The 16069-nt window shown below is 43.0% G+C and overlaps 1 protein-coding gene across 1 annotated transcript in view; it reads left to right on the top strand.

The window, feature by feature from the left end:
- Window positions 1-14518, top strand: part of LOC103896781 (partitioning defective 6 homolog gamma) — an 81475-nt gene extending 66957 nt beyond the window's left edge. Inside the window, exon 5 of the mRNA XM_009276687.2 lies at window positions 12937-14518. Coding sequence (XP_009274962.1) covers window positions 12937-13796 — 860 coding nt within the window. The 3' untranslated portion in view covers window positions 13797-14518. The remainder of the gene's footprint in view (window positions 1-12936) is intronic.
- The last annotated feature ends 1551 nt before the right edge of the window (window positions 14519-16069 follow it).

The following is a 16069-nucleotide window of genomic DNA, read 5'->3' as shown; positions in this document are numbered from 1 at the left end:
TGCTTGATATTCTAGGAAAAGAGAAGCTTCACAGTCCAGTTAGTGGTCATCTGAGGGCTGGACCCCTCACATACACAGGTTCTGCTAATGTCCGCAGCTCTTGCCCTCAGGTGCAAAGCTTGCCCAGGCTGCAGCCTTTTATTAGTTTGTCTACACAGTTGGGCATGGAGCCCTAGCCAGTGATGGAGAAAGGAATATAGCATTATAAAAAATAATGTTGGGGAAATAACTCTACACAGTTGATCTTTCTGCCGGAATCGCCATGATCCTTTAAGCTGCTTTTAAGTAAAACATATGGTTTTTACTGACAGAGGAGGGATGAGAGTTAAGTGCTTCTTGCTTTCTGGTGATGGCCAGGAAAGGATATTGCTAGTCTAACATTAAAAGTAACAAATTTATTTTGTTCTCAGCTGGAGAAGTCATGGTAGTTGTATATTAGGCAAGGTTTTGTTTCCTTTTTGAGGAAGAGGGGTGAGGACATCGCTCTGACCCTCTTGCTTCATGCTCTTATGGCTGCTAAGGAAACAAGATGGTAACATGCTGCTGTAGCCCGGGTTAAGTGCTGCCATTGCAGCAGAGGTTATGGGTGCCACATGGTAATGTGCTGTACGAGGAGGGGTGAAGACCACAGAGGAGATGATAAACTTCACATTGAGAACTTGTGCGATATGGTTTTAATCTTTAAATATCCACTGTTGTGCTGCCAAAAAAGGTGTCTTGTGGAGCATCTCCCTCCACCGAGACAGCCAGCATGTGCTTGGCTCTGTAGGGAGGATGTGCACGGGGCAAATCCCAGACAGGCAGCCCTCCTCGGACTGACTTTTTTCAGCTCTTCCTTAGCCTGTGGGCAGGGGCTGGGGGTACACCAGTAGCAGGGTTCAGCTGGGAGCACCCATGCGCTAGGAATGGTGTCGGTGTTTTGTTCCCCGATCGGGGAGCTCTTCCCAGCCCCTCTCTGTAGGGTAGATCTGCTCTGCGCTGCCTGGCACAGGGCTGGGCCTCGGCAGGAGTGATTGAGCTCTCAAGAAAAGTAGCATTTGCTTGTGCCCTTGTGTTTAATCTTATTTTGCGCTCTGCAGGCAGCTTTTACTGTAGGGTAGATCTGCTCTGCGCTGCCTGGCACAGGGCTGGGCCTCGGCAGGAGTGATTGAGCTCTCAAGAAAAGTAGCATTTGCTTGTGCCCTTGTGTTTAATCAGGAAAAATCTTATTTTGCGCTCTGCAGGCAGCTTTTACTACTTTGCGACCTGTCATCAGAAAAGAGGGCTGCCTGGCTTGCTTTGTTTATATCTAGAAGAAGCGATGATTTCCATTTGTGAGGTGAGCAGCCTTGTCCGCTGAAAGGAGAAGGGTGCAGGAGGGGCAACTTGAGGAAGTCAAGCATACAGACGCAATTTGAGTTGTAATAGATTGAAGCATACAGACGCAATTTGAGTTGTAATAGTTAGATTGGGCTCTTGGCCTTGCTTCCCCTCCACATTAGAAAACAGACCATTAAATAGATTTATCTAAAACATATTTGCAACTCTTCTGCTTTGTACTAGCAGTGCTTTGAGGTTGCTCCTCCCTTGTCCCCCGCAACCTGAGGTGCCCTTATTTTTGCTTCGCTTCTTGGCGCTCCTTTTCCATCTCGTCATTCCTTTGTTTGAAGCACAAGGTTGCACCAGCCGTACTCCTTTGGTGCAGAGGATGACCGGCCCCGACTCCCTTCTGCCAGGGCTCGGTGCCGCTCCTTTTCCTCCCGTCTGCAGACTTGCTCCTGCCCGCCCTGGCCTGCTCCAGCCAGGGGAGCAGGGGACTGGAAAACATGTCTGCGCTGGGGCAGTGCCGCCTGTTCCTGTCCCACCAGGACACTGGAGATAAACTGGGTGGGATTCCCGCAGCTCCCCCGTCCCGCCAGCCAGGAGGGCATCACGGTGCGTCCGGGAGGCCGCAGGTGGAGGCGAGAGCCTGCCAGCGCCGTAAGGCCTGTGGCATCCGGGGCAGCAGCTGCGTGGGGCTGGTGAGAGGGTGCAGCTGTGCGGAGCCCTGCACAGGGCTGGCCCAGGAGGGGTGTTTATCTTGTGACTAATCTGACTCCAGCCAGCAAAGTTTGGGAGACTCCCAGAGGTCGTGACTTGAAAGACAAGTGTTGTAATTAATTTCTTATGCCACACTTGTTTTGAAACCTTTTTAATTCCATGATAAGAGGCAGAATCTGGACTTTGTTTACAATCTGCTGGCTCGGAGGCAGGAACCAGAAAAGTGCTTTGTAAAGCACTGTAAATGTTTTTCTCTCCCTCCCCCTCATTGCAGGATGTATGTGGTATTATCACACCACAACAGTAAAGCTATAAAAACATGACTGTGTCCTTTTTTTTGAAGAGAGAAAATGCATCCTAGAAGAATTTTAACTGCGTAAGAACATACCTTTCTCTGAGAAGCTGTGGTAGCGACTTTTTAGAACAATCCAGGGTAAAGAGTGTGGAAGACACCACCATTTATTTATTTGAGGCATAAATCTGCATTAAATATGAACTCCTCCATAGTTTGGGGACTTTTTTTTTTTTTTAGTTATTTTTACTGGGAATTCAGAAGTATAAGCAAAAAGGCACTTCCTAGCTTGCCTGTCTGAACTAGCTTGGGATGAATACGATGTTACTCAGCAAAAGAATGCATGAGAGAGAATTACTTCAGAACAGAAAACAGTCTTTCTTTGTAGTACCCTTGCATCTCACAGATCTAATGTTTGCAACAATCAAATGTCCCCACTGCTATGGTTGTGAGATATCTCAAGTCTTTTAATGTGCATGTACTGGCAACACTGCATTTTTCCTGAAAGTAGGAAAGAATCATAAGGAGGTGCAGGGGATAAAGCCCACTGAATTTAGTAGCTCAGCCACAGTCACCCAGGAGGTCTGCAGGTATACCTCACCCAAAGCTAGTGCTCCCAGCTCTGGGATGTCTATTCCTTCCACATAGAAAAAACACTTGCATCCTACAGAAATGCCATAAGCAGTTACCTGATAATAGACAATTCTTGATTACTGTTAGTTTTGCTTTTAGCTGGGGAGGGAGGATCATTCTGGACTGGAGAGGAGGAGAGCGCCCAGCAGAGAAGAGGAGGGTACGCGGCAGAAAGCAGCAGGAGGGAGTGTGAAATACCAGGTTAGATTCTGTTTCCCTTGGGCAAGCTACAGGCTGTTTTAGCCGAGTAATACGGCTCCTGCCTTCCTGGAGTGGCTCACCTCTGCTGGCTGTCGAGCAGAGCCCTGAAATGGCCTTTGATGCTGACGAAGTTACTTCTGAAAGGAGGAAAAGGCTCCCTTTTGGTATCAGGGTCTGTAGGATGATGGTTCTGATCCGGTTCAGTACTGCAGTTCTTCAAAACCTTCTCCTTTCACCTATGGCTGTGTGAATAGTCTAGTACAAATTACACTACCTTTATTGTGTACTGCCTTTCCAAGCTTTGTTTGCAGCTTCTTCTGAGACTACTGTGAGGCAAAAATTTTTGTTTCTTGTCAGAGGTATAAAATTTGTATTCTGAATGAATATGATCCTGAGGTAAATTTGGTTTTTTTTCATTACTTGCAGTGTTTTTTCCAAATATTACAGCTGTGAAAAACAGAATGGTATTTTCCCGAATTTGCTCTTTGGCTCAATCTGTCATCTCTGTTTACCTTTCTTATCTTCCAAACTTTAGACTGGTGCAAAAAGTAACTATTTTTCTATTACCAGCTGGGAAACAGTTACATTCAATACTCGCAGAATACTTGATAAAATCCACTGCTTTTTTGTGTCATTAATAAGTTTGTTTTTTTTTTTTTGCTGTATCCACAGTGTGTAGTAAGAGTAGTTATAGTTTGGTCTCTCATTTTGCTTTATTTTGTTTTGCTTTGTGTAACATGTACACATTCTCTTTCGGAAAGAAGAGATTCCTTTTGTGCCTATATGAGGAGCAAATGGTGCTCCCCTCAATTTGCCTGATCTGAGTAAATAGAAGAGTGTGCTTGTTGCCAGTCAAAAATGGAGTGGGTAAAATAAAATAATTAAAGGGTTGGTTTTTAATAACTTCAAACTGTAAAGTTTATAATGATGACATGCTGAAGAGATTGCAGGCAATTATAGGTTGGAGAGTGGTGGTGGTTGGGATTTGGGGGAGGGGGGAGGGTGTTTATTCCTAAGCATCTTTGAATAGGATTGGTAGCCCTCCCATTTTGATACCATCAGCTGAGTGAATACAATTTTTGATGGCTGCTGGGAGTTGTTGGGTCATGGTGATAGGCTTGATTTGCCAAGCTCCGGCCAGCAGGAGAGCTGCTTACAGGTGATGCTATTACTCTCTGCATGCATCGCCCACCCATTACTGCTGCTGGGTGTCCACTCAGCACTGACCAGCCTGGGAAACCAACTCACCAATAAAGCTTTCATAGCAGCACCTGTGACACAATAATGATTGATGGCTGAGATGTGCAAGAGAAAGACTTCCCCCAACTTCCCACCACCCCCCTGCAGGAAAAGGGAAATATTAACTAACACTTTAAAAAAAAAAACAAAACCAAACAGAACAACAACGAAGCCAAAGCTCAAACCCCACGATTTTCTAATGCTGCAATAACATAACTTTGGCATAATGTGGTTTGTGGAGGGAAACAAGCGGAGAAGGGCTGTTTCTGTCATGTTTTGTAGTAGAAAAGAAGTCACATCTGAAACTTAGAGGAGGAAGACCGTAACAATCCTAGTAAATACAATCCTAGTAAACACCATCCACAACTTCACCTCTAAAATTTGGAGTCCTGTAGCTGGGTTTTGGGCTAGTTTGAGGAGCTGGGTTTGGATGTTTCTGAGGTTAAGGATAGCTTTGGGAGGTACAGGCCTGAGTATTTGCTTACATTTGGTAGCACCCTTCTCCTCCAAATGGCCTCACTTATTTCATGGGGCAAATTTGCAGGTCGAGCAACAGCTTCTGCTCCTTTGGAGCAGTGCAGCAAGTCAAAAATAAAGGGCCTTCTGCCGAGAAGGGAAAAGATTCAGCAAGGGAACAGTGGCCTCTCATGACAAGCAGTGAGAAGTGCAGGAGGCCAGCAGCTCAGGCTAAATTCCCAAGGGGTTGTCTCCATCCTCAAGGCAAGTGGCCTAAAAATGTTTCTTATGCGTGTCTGAAACCATAAATAGAGCCTGAGCCTAATGCAATTATAGTTTTGCTTGCTGTAACACGGTAGACCAAGGAACAAAATAGTGTTCACTTTCTTGAAAGGGGGCAGGATATTTTGAGTTTATAAACGTGTTGGGAGTAGAGAGACACATTTGTGTTCCTCAGATTTTAATCCTAACCTGCTAATGAACACTTCCTAAGTAGGAAGGCAAATTTATCTTTTTAATACTGAATCACTATAGAAGGAAGGTTGCCTTTTGCAAAACTGCAGTTTAGTAGGTTTAGTAGGGGCTAGACTAGAGTAAGATGTTTTTCTCAAATTTTCTTTCTAATGCAGTTATTTGGTGAAATTTCTTCTCAAAGATATGTCATTGAGTTTACAGTCTACAAACAAGTGTTTGGAAAGATTTGTTTTAGAAACTAAAGGATTGAGATTAAGGACATCAAGGATAACATGCTCTCTTGTTGATTTGAACTTGTCCCTTTTGATCTTGTTTGTGCTTCAAAAGCCCTGTTGAATGTCACAGATTAACGTTTAGGTAGTCTTCTAAACATTGATGAGATTGTGTCCAGTTCCTTGTGATACGGTGATATGAAGGGAGAGAGAGGAGTGAGTGTGAGTGTGTGAGTGTGTGTCTGTGTGTCTGTGCATGTGTGGGATACATTACTTGACTTTCAATGGAATAGCAGCTACAACTACTTTACCTACTGTGTGTTTTTCAGATTGGTTCACCCAGAGGTTGCTGCCAGCAGCAATGGCTGAATTTTTTAATATTCCTGTAACACACAGAATGCAATGTTAGCATTCAGATAACCTTATTTTTCCCTCCATTAAATACTCCTTGATGAGTGATATTGGCACTGGACCTCCCCCCAAGCCACAGTTCACTTCATATCTGTTTCCTTTTAAATCCCTTTGCATGTGGTCAGCCTTACGGGTCACAAATGAGAGACTGCCAGCTTATTTGTTGCCTGATTGCTTTCACAAATGCTTCTGGTTTTGATCTTTCTGAGAAAATAGACAGTGAATGCAAATTGTGTCAAACACGGACAGTGTTTGTAGCTGGGACACAGAAAGGTAGAAGGGTTAAACATGACACGTTCCCTTGAAATGGTTTTATGACTGCTGCTAATTTGAATGCTCAGTAATAGCGATCTGTTGGATGGAGGGGTTACCCTTCACTATTAATGACTCATTGGCCTCCTTCCCAAGCTGCCTGAAGTGCTGCTCTCCCTAGTGGAAGTAATTTTGTCTTTGAAGTACTTTCCAGAGCTGTCAACTAATGTTCCACAGTTCCCAGAGGAAATAATAAGCCATGAGTGCATGTACACTGAAAATGTAGAGTTTGAAATGAACTGTTCCTATAGGAGCCTGGCAGTCTGCTGCTCTGTGGAATTCAGCTTGTTTATACAATCTTATCTGGCTAAGCTTTGGTATTTCATCTGGCAGGCAGTTCCTATGAAAAGCAGCTGTCCAAGCAGTGGGAGTGGTGCTCCTGGTGTTTTTTTCAGAAGGTCTATAATTTCTTGTTTCATGTAAATTAAAGAAATACAATACTCTTTTGGCTACAACCAGATGCTCTAAGCAGTCTTCTTTCCCTTATAAATAGCCCTTTAAGTATGCTTTGCTGTTATGTATTGTATAACTTAACTATAGGATTCATGATGCCCACCAGGAAGGTATAATGTATTCTGTAAAGCCACAGGTTGACTACAGAATTGTTAGAAGAGTACCTCAAAGATGTTACCATCTATAACTTTCTACATACGTTTAAAAAATAGTAATACTCTGATAGTAAAATATTCATGCTTGGAAGTGAAAACCTCCTTTAATGAGTTTTACCGTTGCTGGACAAGTGGAGGTAGTTCCACCAGTTGTTTGTTTTTTGTTTTGTTTTTTTTTTAAAAAAACACCTCCCCCACCACTGCTGTCAAGAAAGTGAGCACAGGTACATCTCTGCGTAAAGAGATCTGTAGCCTATATCTTCCTTAACAGAAAGGTCCTCATGGGTAAGTGGGTAGTGACACCTCAAAAAAAAAAAAAAAAAAAAAAAAGGACAATAAGCACATATTAACAGAAAGGATGCAGCCAAAATACTTAAGGTTTTATGTAACTCATTGCCAGGTAACAAAATCTTTCTTAAAATGTACCAAAACCCGAAGCTTTTGGGGAGAAGAGTTGCAATAATATTCAGTGCCTACAGACGAGTTGGAGGTATTTTTTTGTGTAGCTTTGGTTGCAGTTTTATGTAGGACAGAACTGGAAAGCTGAGGATTCCTTCTCCAGCTGTGGTAAATGTTCTTGTTCACCTCTTTTTACAGGAACGGTATTTTCAGTAGGAAGCAAATTATGGGCACAAGTAAAATTCAGATCCAAGTCTTCCAAAGTTTAGTGGTTATCCAGGATTATCTGTCCAGTTCATAGTACATCTTCGTCTGAAAGCACTACATCTTGTACATGAAAATGCTCCATGTCATCTGCCTCATTCTAAGAAATGGGGGTCATATTCAGCACCTAAAAGACTCATTCTCCCTCTGTCACCTGCATGTAACATTTCACTCCAGCCTCATTCGAGGCGTAGGAAAACATGACACCCTGTAAAATACGAGGCTTTAAGCACTGTTCAGATGTGCTGCTTGATGGTGCTTCTCCTGCCAGTATGCATGCAGATTTCTATAGACATTTTGCTCTGCAAAAGGAGAATTTGATATTGCAACAAATGAAACATGAAAAACGAGCTCTGTCTGGTTGCATGTGGTATATGGTGGTCTTCACGAGACCTGGCATCAAGCACGGTCTGTTCCGTTAGCTAAAGTGGCATTCCTGCTTGCAATCCTATATGGTGAGAAACTCAAAACCTAAGAACAAGTTACTGACCTTCATTAAAAGTGTGTCACTGTAAATTATGCAATGATACAGTTTTCATTTTAGTCTGACATGTGCCAGCTGAACAGTATATTACTGGAAATAGGCAATATACCACCGTTTGACCACCCCGTAGTTGATAAAAGGGAGTGATGTTGGCTGACTTCTCCCAGTTCCCTTGTGAGGAAGGAATTTTTTTTTTTCATTGTGCTAGGAATTGATGACTTTCTGCTGCTACAGCAACAGCTGATGTTAAACTTCAGTAGAGATACTTTGCTTTATTCCTGCAGCAAGAGTAGTGGCTCTGAATAGCAGGGGGGTGTGTGTGTGGCTGTTTTGTTCAGGGTTTGGGTTTTTTTAATTTTTTATTTTAAGGTGAAGTCTCAAGCAAGCGTAACTGCTAGCGAGCAGGTCATCTTGAATACAAATAACGTAATAATCCCTGTATTGTCAAGGAGCAGGTATTCTGTACTTTAACTTTTTCTAGAAAATAGAGTTAATTGGTATTTCTTTGTAGAAGCTCTCCAAATTAGCTCTCATTTCTCCAACCTATAACAGGTTTTAACAGTTTTACCTGTTAAAATTGGGACTTCATCCTTCTCATATGTAATCCTGTTTAGGGTCAGAGTTGGAAACTAATGCCTGACACTCTTTTAAAAACAAAAAATCCAGTCATCAACAGGACACGGACTTCATTTTTTTTTAACGTGCTCCAGCCCTGAAATACTAAATCCAAGAATGGTCAGTGGTCCAACACTGAAAGTAGCCTATATCACTTGTAATGTAATCCCTGCTTCTGCCTGGTTCATGTTTGGAGGAAAAAAGATAGCATTTTTGTGGTAAGCTGGGCTTTTTGTTATTAAAGGAGGTGGTTGTTTTGAAGCTGCTCAGAGGTTAGGAATGCTGGCAATCATCTGGGGAGACAGATTAGAGGGTTGAGTGCAGGTGAGGAGGTCACAGGCACAAAAGAACCACTTCTGTTGTGCCATTGCCCTCGTAGTGGTTCAGCCAAAGGAAGCTGCTTCAGAAGTGACTTACGTGTGTCAGGAGGACCATCGTACTTCTCCTGTGACACTACTACCTGATCATCACAAACTTGCAAGTTGTGAGAATTAACTCTCTGGGTTGTTGTTAATTTAAGGGGAAGAAAACAGTGTTGTCAACAAATCTTCCCAGGTGAAATATTTGGTAAAGCTTTTGCAAATCTGCCTTAAAGTAATTCAGTATTAATACAGTAACATGAAGAGAGAGGGAGAGAACAGTTACCTGGGTGCTTTCAGGGAATAGAGGGATAACTAGGGCATATGTTTCATTTTACCTGCAGTGCAATAAACTGCACTCGCCAACCTAATTTTCTGAATCTTTAAGGGATGCAGCTTTTGTTTTGAGTTTGGTTTGCCAGTACTGCAAGTGACAGTCTTAAATGCATAAACCCACATGTAACTTTAATTGCCATCTTAAACTGAAATTTTGGGATAAAGGTTGTCTTGGGCTTTAAGGTACAGTGCTACTATTCTACAGTGCTATGTTTCAACTGAGGAAGAATTTCAATTCTAAATCTGAATCCCCAAGTTGTTTTCATAGGACTGTCACAAGAATTTATCAGTGAATTGTGAGGGTGAGCAGGGCACAGTGTTTGAGACTGTGGTGATGAAAGACATCTCTTGTGGACTCATACTTTACAAGGAAAAATGTTTGTTGCCAACCTTCAAAATCATCCATCAAAACTTAAAGTCTAGGTGGATGTAGATGATGGTGATCCTGTTGATGAAAGAAAAGGAATAATACCTCGCTTTGGCTGCCGCAGGTGGCTTGTGCATTCAAAAGAGTAGACACTGCGCTGACTCTGCTCAGCAGGTGGACTTGAGAAGCTGCCATCTCCACGCAGTCACTGTCTTGGCTGTGAATATACTTCCAGGAACCAGTTGGGAACTTCCTGTGTTTGGGTGATTTTAAGGACTTCCAGTCCTGTGCCTCACCAGTCCAAATAACATAGTAGGGCCTCTGGAGTTGGTACGACTCCGAACGGCCTGGGAGGCAAGACAAGAGACGAGCGTGAAGTTAAACACGGCAAACTTGTCCAAGGAGTATCTTTATTTCACAGAAGCTTTTCCTTCAGGATGACCTTCCAGATACCTTGTGATGTCCTCAGTGTCAGTATAGCCAGTGTAAATAAGTTATAGGAGAATGCAGAAATAGTCTTTCTGAAGTCTTCAAATGATTTTTTCTAGCCCAAAGGACTATGTAGGATCACAGAATAATTTAGGCTGGAAGGGACCTCTGGAGGTCAGCTAATCCAACACCCTGCTCCAAGCAGGCTCAGTTAGATCAGGTTGCTGCTTAGCACGTTTTTAGTGTCCTCTGAGTTGTGTAACTTAATGTCACTTAATTGAAGTCTGCCAATAATATGCCTTGAAAGCTGACTTGAAAATGAGATCTTGCAAGAAATAAAAATGTAATTACAAGCTTGTTTTTACTAACACTTTTTTTCCTTCAACCTTTATCAGGTAGAGGTATTGTCTTACTTTCTCAAACATTACAATGCAGGGTTAATTTGTCAGAGAAAAAAAATTTCTTAGTGGCAGTTCTCTAATTGTGCTTTTGTATTTTGCTGCTCATCTTCAACAGTAGAATAAACTGAAAGTCTGTTAGTTTATCTGAAAAGTGTTTGCATGCTTAAACTCCCAGTTAAATAATTTTCCAGCTAGTGCATGCTTCATGTTTAAAATACGCACAGTATTTTTAATGTGAAATGCAGTAACGCATTTTGTACATTAACAACTTCATGACTAAGTATTTTTTATGCAAACCAGAACATAAGCTTCTTATACGGAATAACTTGTCATATTACTTGGCTTATTTCAAGTTGATCACTTTGCACATGCCCTTGAGATACCACTACAGAGACAGAAATATTTAAACAATTCCTTAAACAGTAGACCCTACAAAGGCTGCTTTCCCATGGATCTTCCTCTCAAGGGCAGGAGCACATGTGTGAGTCTGTGTCTGTTCTGTGATCCCTAGCATATGGACTAGGCAGCAGAGCAGTTTGTTTCTCCCTGCTTCTCTTTCTACTGGGCCGCTTGCTTACACAGAACTCTTTTGGTACTTGGCGCTTTTAGCACTTTTTATTGCTGTCAAATTCAGCTGAAATGAAGTAAAATATTCCAAAGAGAAAAGTGCTGTACCGAGAGATGCATATCTCTTAGTGGATGAGGGAAAGGCTGTGGGTGTTATCTGCCTAGACTTTAGTAAAGCCTTTGACACCGTTTCCCACAGCATTCTCCTAGAGAAGCTGGCTGCTCATGGCTTGGATGGGTGTATGCTTTGCTGGGTAAAAAACTGGCTGGACGGCCGGGCCCAAAGAGTTGTGGTGAATGGAGTGAAATCCAGCTGGCAGCCGGTCACGAGCGGAGTTCCCCAGGGCTCAGTTTTGGGGCCGGTCTTGTTCAATATCTTCATCAATGATCTGGATGAGGGGATCGAGTGCACCCTCAGTAAGTTTGCAGACGACACCAAGTTGGGTGGGAGCGTTGATCTGCTGGAGGGTAGGAAGGCTCTGCAGAGGGACCTGGACAGGCTGGATCGATGGGCCCAGGCCAATTGTATGAGGTTCAACAAGGCCAAGTGCCGGGTCCTGCACTTTGGCCACAACAACCCCATGCAGCGCTACAGGCTTGGGGAAGAGTGGCTGCAAAGCTGCCCAGCAGAAAAGGACCTGGGGGTGTGGGTTGACAGCCGGCTGAACATGAGCCGGCAGTGTGCCCAGGCGGCCAAGAAGGCCAATGGCATCCTGGCCTGTATCAGAAATAGTGTGGCCAGCAGGAGTAGGGAAGTGATGGTGCCCCTGTACTCGGCACTGGTGAGGCCGCACCTCGAATACTGTGTTCAGTTTTGGGCCCCTCACTACAAGAAGGATGTGGAGGTGCTGGAGCGTGTCCGGAGAAGGGCAACGAGGCTGGTGAAGGGTCTGGAGAACAAGTCTTCTGAGGAGCAGCTGAGGGAACTGGGGTTGTTTAGCCTGGAGAAGAGGAGGCTGAGGGGAGACCTCATCGCTCTCTACAGCTACCTGAAAGGAGGTTGTAGGGAGGTGGGTGTCGGTCTCTTCTCCCAAGTAACCAGCAATAGGACGATAGGAAATGGCCTCAAGTTGCACCAGGGGAGGTTTAGATTCGATAGTAGGAAAAACTTCTTCACCGAAAGGGTTGTCAAACGTTGGACCAGGCTGCCCAGGGAAGTGGTTGAGTCACCATCCCTGGAGGTATTTAAAAGCCGTGTAGACGTGGTGCTTAGGGACATGGTTTAGTGCTGGACTTGGCAGTGCTAGGTTAACGGTTGGACTTTATGATCTTAAAGGTCTTTTCCAACTTAAACGATTCTGTGATTGTGTATTAACATTAAATTCCCTACTGAAAAAGGCTAGGCTAAAAACACATATCCAACTACTCTCTCACACCCTCCTTTCATGTTTGTACCTAAGGTCTGCTATCAGTTAAGGCTGTGTATTGGATATTAAAATACTCCCTGATTCAGACTTTTAGGTTAGGAATGTGTATACGCTCCTTGCCCACTTGAGATGTATGTGTAAAAACACAGTCCAACTCTGAAAATATGGTCTCACATCTAAGATGGTATATCAGGCCTGCGGCTGCAAGTAATTGCATTCTGCACAGCTGACAACAGGAGTTGAGAATCAGAAGTCTTTTTCCCTCAAAATATGGAAGAAATATGGGTAGTCATTGAAAACAACTCATTTATTCTGAATGATGTGCTGATGGACATAAAATGAAACGATGGTTAGAGTAAGCGGAAGACTTTATTTGATTTTTTCCATATTATTAGGAGTGTGGCTTCACTGAACCAGATTTAAGAAGAAAATGCCCTGTAGATTGCATTATTCTCTGATTGATTGATACATTGGTACTGTTTCTCTTTCAGATGAAGTGGACTACAGTAATTTTGGGACCAACACGCTATCGAGGAAGAAGAAGGCTCTGGTGACACTCCGCAATGACAACCTTCGCCGGCGTCCCCACATTAACATTAGCATGCCTCATGATTTTAGACCAGTGTCTTCCATAATCGATGTGGACATTCTTCCTGAAACGCACAGGAGAGTGAGGCTGTATCGACACGGGTGTGAGAAACCCTTAGGATTTTACATTCGCGATGGCACCAGCGTAAGGGTTACTCCTCATGGACTAGAAAAAGTACCCGGTATCTTCATCTCTCGTATGGTTCCTGGAGGCTTAGCGGAGAGCACAGGCTTGCTGGCTGTGAATGATGAAGTCCTGGAAGTTAATGGCATTGAAGTAGCAGGAAAGACTCTCGACCAAGTCACAGACATGATGATTGCCAACAGCCATAATCTTATTATCACGGTCAAGCCAGCAAACCAGAGGAACAATATTATTCGAAGCAGTAGGATGTCTGGTAGCTCTGGCCAGTCTACAGACAGCACTGCTAGTCACCATAGCTTGCCTACATCCCACGTGCTGCAGAACTTCCACCCTGATGAAATGGAGAGTGACGAAGAGGCTGACATTGTCATCGAGGGCGGTCTGGAGCCACAGCACATTCCTAAACTGCACAGCCTTACTTCCAGTAGCCTCTCTCGAATCAATGGCAGCAGCCTTACCCACAGACTTCAAAGGGACCTGGTGCTCAACAACAACTCTGGCCGAGAAAGCAACGGCAACATCCACAAATTACTCAGTTCCTTAAAAACTGATCCCCGACACAGCCTGGTTATCCCCAGAGGAGGTATCGAGGAGGATGGAACAGTCATTACACTTTAGTAGCAATTCCTGCAACTCTCCATTCAGTCTTAAGTGCCAATTGGGACAGTTGACTCTTGCAACGTGTTATGCACAAAACAGAGCGCTGATATTCTCATAGACCTCACAGGTGCAGAAAATTGTTGCTTTCTAGGAAACGTGGCATCTGGAGTTAGACGTAATACTGTCATGCAGTGCCAAATTTGTCAGGAGAAAGCCCGAGTGCAAAACCTGGTTTATGTCCCAGCCCTAAAGTGAGAACACAGATTTGTTTTAGTTGGTATAAATCGAAGCAGTCTTACAGGCTACCGATGGCAGTGCCACGTGCTTGGGTTTGAATGCATGGGTGGATGTATTTATACATGCATGTATATGAATTAGATTTTAATAGTAACAGACATGTCTATTTGAAGTGGAATCTGGTTTTCTTCTAATACCAGTTTAAAGAGCGTGCTTCTTAATAGCCATCCGATCTTCTACAGTTACCTACAGACCCTCCGCTAACTTGTTTACACCATATTTGCAACCTTATGTCTAATCCAGACAAGCTCTATAAAAGCAGCGGTTTCCTACTCCGGTGGCAACAACGTTAGGGAGATGCTGCAAATACATTTTTCCAAATGAAACTATGAGTGTATGGGTGGTTGGTTTGTTTGTTTGTTTGTTTTTTTTTAAAGCCTAAGGAGGCGATGTTGGAGGATGTTGCAGTTATTGCTGTGAGATCACCACCACCTGCTGGTCAGAGGCAGGCCTGCCTGCAGCACACACCTGTGCTGCACGGGGAAAGAAAAACATGGCCATAAGGGCTTAAAACTAGGTTCAGCACCATTATGTGTAAATGTATTCTTTTTCGATATTTATTAGAGAATACCTCTTTTTCAGATTCCCCCCTCCCCCCCCCATCTCTGGCTTTTTCAGTATCACGGTTCATGTGAATTTTAGGGATGCAAGTGAGAAGGCAGCAAAAGTGGAAGAGTGTGCTAGGACTGTCCCCTTCACCTCAGAGCCGACACAGGTCCTTGCTGCACATTCGGGGCAACCTAAATCCACAAGGTCTTTCCGTACAAAAGATTGGCGGATTGCTACACAGAGGAGGGATGCTGACTGACTGTCAAACCTAACTTAGAATAGTTCTGTTATTTTTTGGACTCTTCTAGTAAGCGTAAAGCTTAATGTCTACACAGGATTTCTAGAAACTTAAAATATACTGGATGTTTGCGATGGTCAGACATCTTTACTGGATGCTGGCTAGTGGGTAACCAGTGACTGTTGAGTCGATAACTGTCTTCTTCTGAAAATGCCATGAATTTATGAAAGTGGTCTAATCTAAAATATTTTGTTATATCTTGATCAGTGTAAGGAACAAAATATAAATGTTTTACAGTGTATTTTTCTACTTTTAGCTTGTGTCATTTTCTTTTTGTTTTTAACTTTGTAGTACATTAAAGCTTTTTTATATGGTGGAATAGACATTTCTTAAATATTGTATGGATATGAAAATTCAGAAGTCTTGGTTTGAAAAAATTACGTTCCATTTTGGAATCTGTAATGACTGGACAAAGGATGTGCGGACTAATTCATTGTCACTAATTTAGAATACCTGTGGAACAACCAGTCTTCTGCTCATTGTTAAATATGTTTGGGACATTGAACTTAGTATGTTTCTTTTAGATTTGCTTTAAAAGTTTATTTTAAAATTCTTTCACTTACTTACTCTAATTAAACCTCTTCTAGGTATCACAGCAGTTATAGAGCTGTACTTATTTTTCCCAGCACAGTAAGAATAGAACATTGATCCTGTTCGTCTTAAAACTGTGTGTGTACTTTACCAAAGGTTTTCATTTTTTAAGAAATCTGATTATTGGTGCAGTAAAAAAAATGAATAGCTGGGTGTGCTTCAGTCAATCAGACCATCTTATCAGGAAAATTTTGTTACACCTTAAATAAGACTCCTTTTATGAAATAAGTGGATTTGTCTGGCTGAAGTTACTCATTTTACCTTATTTAACTGATGAAAATGTGACCTATCTGCAATAAAATGTGCACTGTCTTACTTCTACGCTATATCCTTTCCCCTGTGCTCAAGCACATCTTTCTGTGGAAGTATCTCCCTTCCTTGTGGAAACAAGATACGTGGTTTTGATGACTCTACAACTACGTAACCGTTTTAGTAATGCTTTTCTCTGTACCGGCACAGACGTCGATTCCTCCGGTTGTTGTTCCCTATACCAGGTTCCTTTCCATAACGTTTCTTCCCAGCACTGCTTTTAAAGGGTACTGTTACACTGGTTCCC

Source organism: Aptenodytes forsteri, unplaced genomic scaffold (assembly GCF_000699145.1).
Source record: "Aptenodytes forsteri isolate BGI_AS27 unplaced genomic scaffold, ASM69914v1 Scaffold97, whole genome shotgun sequence".
Lineage (NCBI taxonomy): Eukaryota > Metazoa > Chordata > Aves > Sphenisciformes > Spheniscidae > Aptenodytes > Aptenodytes forsteri.
Note: the sequence above shows the minus strand (reverse complement) of the source record. Positions and strands in the feature narration are given on the sequence as shown.